Genomic DNA, 2718 nt, shown 5'->3' with positions numbered 1-2718 from the left:
TGTACAGTTGTGTTCAAAATAATAGCATCACTAAACTCATAAATCATATTTTTTGGTAAAAGTGATATTTGTACATGGCAAATCATTTACTAGTAAGTGTTGTAGAGTCCTAGAAAACCAGAGTCACGACATGCATTCTGCTCATTCTGTGGAATTGAATCTGTAATTGAAAGGAGCATGTTCAAAATAATAGCAGTGCCGTGTTCAATTAGTGAGCTGATTGATTCTGTGAAAAAACAGGTGTCAGTTATGGCCCATATTTAATCTATATACTGTATATATACATATTTTAGGAAGGAAGGAAGAACATGTTGTGCATGCTGGTTATAGTGAATTTCACACTGAAATACTCAGCAAAATGGCTCGTTCTAGACATTGCTCTGAGGAACAGAGGAGTTTGATTAAAAAGTTGATATGAGAAGGAAAAACATATAAAGAAGTGCAGAAGATTATAAGCTGCTCTGCCAAAATCATTTCAAATGCCTTGAAATGGCATCCAACGCCTGACCGACGTGGGAAACAACCTAAGGACACATTGACTGGCCAAAGGAGAAATGGAGCAACATTCTGGGGACTGATGAGAGGGAAACTGTTCTTTTTGGGTCTACGAGACCCCCCTGCACTGAAATCAAGCCCCAGTCCACTGTGAAGACAGTAAAGCATGCTGGTTATGGGATGTTTCTCATACTGTGGTGTTGGGCCTGTTTATCACATACCAGGGATCATGGATCAGTGTCAATAAATCAGAATACTTGAAGAGGTCACGTTGCCTTATGCTGAAGAGGAAATGCCTTTGAAACGGGTCTTTCAACAAGACAAGGACCCAAACACACCAGGAAGGAGCAAAGTCTTGGTTCCAGATGAACCAGATTGATGTAATGGAGTGGCCAGCCCGATCCCCGGACCTCAATCCCAGAGAACACTTGTAGGGTGACATCATAAATCCTTTTTCTGAGGCCAAACCCAGTAATACAGAGGAATTATGGGATGTAGTTCAATGGTCCTGGGCTGAGATAGAGATGCATTACCATGGTAACCATTACCATGGTTACCATGGTAATGCAGCACTATCAGAGGGCCGCAGTTTAATTGACTACCGGTTTTTCTTTGAAGAATTACGGTATAATATATAAATCCTAAAAGACATTTGTGAAACCCTCTGTGTGCATTCGTTAATATTGAGATTAGATTTCTGGGACTCTTCAGTCTGGAGTACCCTCTTTCCTTAACTCACCTCCTCCTCGACAACTTTCCTCTTGCCCTTCTTCTTCTTCTCCTCCGTCTCCTTGTGTTTTGCATGTATTCGGCGAAAAGGTCCAGGTCCGGGTTGTCTTGTGGCTCCCATGTGTTCTCCTCACTGGAAAGGTGAGTGCAGACAGAAGAACATCTCGTCACACTTTGTTTTTAGACAATCCATTCTCAATCTTATTATCATTCCTATTATTCCTTTTTTCTATTGCGATCTTGTAAGGTTATTTTTGGGTCTGCAACGTAGTGTAAAAATACCAAACCTTCAACTTTGAGGTCATAATACCATGCTGACACTTATTTGTAATCTGTAAGTATATTATATATCTCAGGACCAAGAACACCAAGCATTAATATTCTAGACTCATACTTACTCTGAGAACCCCTTCCATTTCAGCAGAAACTCTACTCTTCCCTTCACCACTCTGCGGTCCAAAACCTTCTCCACCACATACTCCTCTTCCTCCTGCTCTTCCTCTTTCACTGCTGCAGGCTCCTCCTCCTCTTTCTTGCCCTTCTTTCCTGCTCCAGTCGCCAGCTTGCCATCTTCTGAAGGTGCCTTTAATAGACCCAAGGAGGGGGGGGGGACATGCAGAGATAATGATGCAAGGGTTAGAAGAACTAATGGGAGGTGTGAGTGAATTGTAGTTGACCATATTTTACTAGATTCAAATCTTCTGTTTAAATGCGGAACATGCAAGGGCTGAGGAGGGGACCAATCCATAGGACTCCAGAGTGTAAGTATCTCCTGCATTCAAACTGAAAGAACTACTAAAATGTAAGGCCCAAAAGTCATTAACTGGAGCTACAAGCTACATGCACAGTAGCCTGGACCAACCACACTTCATTTAGCAGAACATCTCCAGATGTTCCTGTGTGAAAATGGAAAGTTCAGAAAGACGTTTTGATGGTGCAACAAGGCAGGCCTGGTTGCTTCTTTAAGGGAATCACTGTAAAGATTCCCAAAGGATATGTTACCGTTAGCGAGGGCTGTGCAATTAGTTGAATTTTGATTTTAATTTAGATTTTGACTCCAACGATCCCAAAAATAGTATAATGGAGAGAAAAAAATCTGTATTGAAGAACAGTCTTATTTTGTCTTGTATTCTGAATGACACACGCATGCGCACATCTGCCCTTCCCAAAGGCATAAAACCTCTCAGCAGTCAGGGGAGCAAGGTGTGTGCATCCAGTGGAATTTAAGAACTCAGCACGAGTAAATATGTTAGAAGGAGGGCAGCCAGAGCAGCGTTTAGTCTGCAAAAAAGGCAAATCCAACTCCGTTGTCTGGGAAAAGTTAACGTTAGCTAACTCTGCGGTCCCTCTGCCTGAGCCGCACAACAAGGTCCTGTAGAGCCCAGGAGCCCTGGCTCGTATCTAACATGTGTCTGCGTAAATAATATTTAAAAAAAGACAAAAATGGTTTGACTAAAACTTGGCCATGATACCAGAGTTCTCTTTGGACTAAAA

General features: G+C 42.0%; 1 protein-coding gene across 1 annotated transcript; it reads right to left on the bottom strand.

The window, feature by feature from the left end:
• Positions 1–1234: 1234 nt before the first annotated feature.
• LOC117940437 (chromobox protein homolog 1-like) lies at positions 1235–1869 on the bottom strand (the record flags this gene model as incomplete). Its single annotated transcript, XM_034865736.1, has 2 exons — positions 1235–1357; positions 1623–1869. Coding segments are annotated over 2 exons (370 nt in total), but the record flags the coding sequence as incomplete, so codon positions are not given.
• Positions 1870–2718: the final 849 nt, after the last annotated feature.

The sequence above is a fragment of the Etheostoma cragini genome, unplaced genomic scaffold (genome assembly GCF_013103735.1).
Source record: "Etheostoma cragini isolate CJK2018 unplaced genomic scaffold, CSU_Ecrag_1.0 ScbMSFa_2537, whole genome shotgun sequence".
NCBI classification, from domain to species: Eukaryota; Metazoa; Chordata; class Actinopteri; order Perciformes; family Percidae; genus Etheostoma; species Etheostoma cragini.
This window is presented reverse-complemented; position numbering and strand designations above follow the sequence as displayed.